We start from the raw sequence: 2312 nt of genomic DNA on the forward strand, positions 1-2312 counted from the left end.
ACAAACAAATGGACTGGGGTGAGTCTTAGTCAGTCTTAAAGATACACCACAGTACTCTCCCAGAAAAAAATTGGAGGTAAGGAACCTGATGGTAGTTTGAGCCAGGGATGAAAAAGAAAACCTTTTGACAAAAAAATTGATTTCATAACGACAATCATAATACCCATGATCTCTGAATAAGGGTGTACCTGGAGCTAACTAATAGAAAAAGAGCTTGCATATTGTGATTATCAAAAAAAAATCACAAATAAAATCTTGCACTTATTATTCTATCAGTTCAGTCTGCTCTTCAACTCTTCCAAGGAAGAAATTTCATGACCTTCCCACCAAAGAAACATTGCAAATTTACTCGAAAGTGTTACAAAGTGTTACATATCTGGGGTATATCTTGTTGTATGTACCAATAATTATTATCCATGGATCCATGCTTTTTGCTTGAGAAGATGAATTACAATCACAAACTCGAATATAAATATGAAAACTGAACAATCTGAACAACTGCAACAGAAGATGAAACAGAAAAACCTCTGGTTGAGATCAATGTGACAGGAAGTGTACTTTTGAATCTATTATGTTTTAACCAATCAGAGCTATCATATGCATAGATGGTCTTACCCAGTCACTCATCTCACTTCCTTCTCTCACAGAAATAGCAATGAGGTTCCTAAAAAGGAGTAGTATCAAGATGGTGGGGTTATGGATGACATGGCTATTTCTTCATCAAGGACGTAAGGGCTACTTTTCTCTGTTCATAAATCTGATATACGTTGTTATTGTAAAATATATATGTGTAGAGTTATAGATAATAACAATAATGTTTTTGAAATGATAACAATTTAAAAATTTTCAAGCAAAATTTTGTTTTTCTGTGTTTTGTTTCAACTCAGACTCTCTGGTGCCAGTGAACATAGTTCAACTTGGTGAAGCGGCAACCTTAACATGTGCTTTACCGAAAGAGCTGAGCAGTAAAGCAATCTACTGGTACAAGCAGAACATTGGAGAAACTCTTAAATTGATATTGGCACTGTATAAAAATACACCACCGGAATATGGTCCTGAATTTTCAAATTCAAGATTTAATGTAAATAATGATAAAAATTTTAGCAACTTGATGATTCTGAAGACAATCCAAGAGGATGAGGGAATCTATCACTGTGGAATCACAGAGTGGATTAATGCTGAATGGAGTGGGACATACCTGTTAGTGAAAGGTAATTTTGCACCCTAATTTATCAAATATCTTCTGAGCATGCTTTGAAGAATGTTTGTGTTTTGTATTATAAAGGAAACATTCAGAGGACATCAAACTACTCTGTTGTCCAGCAGCCGACAGAATCAAAACCGGACCGTACAGGAGACACAGTGACTCTTGAGTGTTCAGTCCTCTCTGAGTCTCAGAATGAGGCATGTCCAGGAGATTATAATGTCTTTTGGTTCAGAGCAGGATCACAAAAATCTCACCCAAACATCATCTACTCTGATGGAAATAGAAAAAACGAATGTGAGAAAAGATCAGAGACTCAGAAAAACTGTGTTTATCACTTCTCTAAAAATATCAGCGCTTTTGATGCTGGGACTTACTACTGCGCTGTGGCCACATGTGGAGAGATTATATTTGGAAATGGATCTTCAGTGGAACTTGGTACGATTATGAATTAAGTACTGGAATTAATACACAATAACATGTTATTCTAAAATGAGGCATAAGACTTTTTAAGAAGATTTATTTGTTTTTATTTTCCAGAACAAACAACACAATCAATATCTATCCAAATGACCTTATTAGTGTTCTTGTCCATTTCTGTCATTGGAAATGTTTTCCTCATCTTCTACCAAAGATTATGGAAACCATATAAAGGTAAGTGTTATAGAAGTTATAGTCTTTCTTAAAGGCAAAACTGACCTCATTGCACTTGGAAAATGGAAAATAAACATATATTCTATATGTACATGTCAGACAAATTCAGGAACGAATGCCACATTAAGTGCATTTTTGACCTACTGTCATATTTACAGGAACAGAAAGTGCTATATCAGGAGCACAAAATGACAAATTGCACCAAGCTGTAAGTAATAACAAATATTGTTAGTTAAAATATTGTTTTACCAGTTATTTATTACAGTTTTTGCTCATGGTTTTAATTATAAAGCAGGGTGAAGCTGATGAAGAGCTAAACTACGCCTCAATTAATTTCTCTGAAAGAAAAACAAAAGGAAGACGGAAGAGAGAGTTTGCTGAGGACAGCGTCTACTCTCAAGTTAAATGTTGAACTTCATGACAATGTTGAGCATTTCCTGAATTTTAAAAGGAA

The 2312-nt window shown here is 34.7% G+C and overlaps 1 protein-coding gene across 1 annotated transcript; it reads left to right on the plus strand.

Annotated features, from left to right (window-relative positions):
- Positions 1-685: 685 nt before the first annotated feature.
- Positions 686-1659, plus strand: LOC113009360 (uncharacterized). The gene is made up of 3 exons (XM_026147624.1): positions 686-728; positions 888-1211; positions 1286-1659. Exons 1-3 carry the CDS (start codon positions 686-688, stop codon positions 1657-1659), a joined length of 741 nt encoding a protein of 246 aa, XP_026003409.1.
- Positions 1660-2312: the final 653 nt, after the last annotated feature.

This window comes from Astatotilapia calliptera, chromosome 2 (genome assembly GCF_900246225.1).
Source record: "Astatotilapia calliptera chromosome 2, fAstCal1.2, whole genome shotgun sequence".
NCBI classification, from domain to species: domain Eukaryota; kingdom Metazoa; phylum Chordata; class Actinopteri; order Cichliformes; family Cichlidae; genus Astatotilapia; species Astatotilapia calliptera.

What these genes read in the sequence shown, in the direction of transcription:
- LOC113009360 (XM_026147624.1), top strand. Translation starts at nt 686, where the DNA reads ATGGTGGGGTTATGGATGACATGGCTATTTCTTCATCAAGGAC. An exon ending in GCTATTTCTTCATCAAGGAC is followed by an intron (nt 729 to 887) that starts GTAAGGGCTACT and finishes GTTTCAACTCAG; the next exon opens with ACTCTCTGGTGCCAGTGAAC. An exon ending in GACATACCTGTTAGTGAAAG is followed by an intron (nt 1,212 to 1,285) that starts GTAATTTTGCAC and finishes TGTATTATAAAG; the next exon opens with GAAACATTCAGAGGACATCA.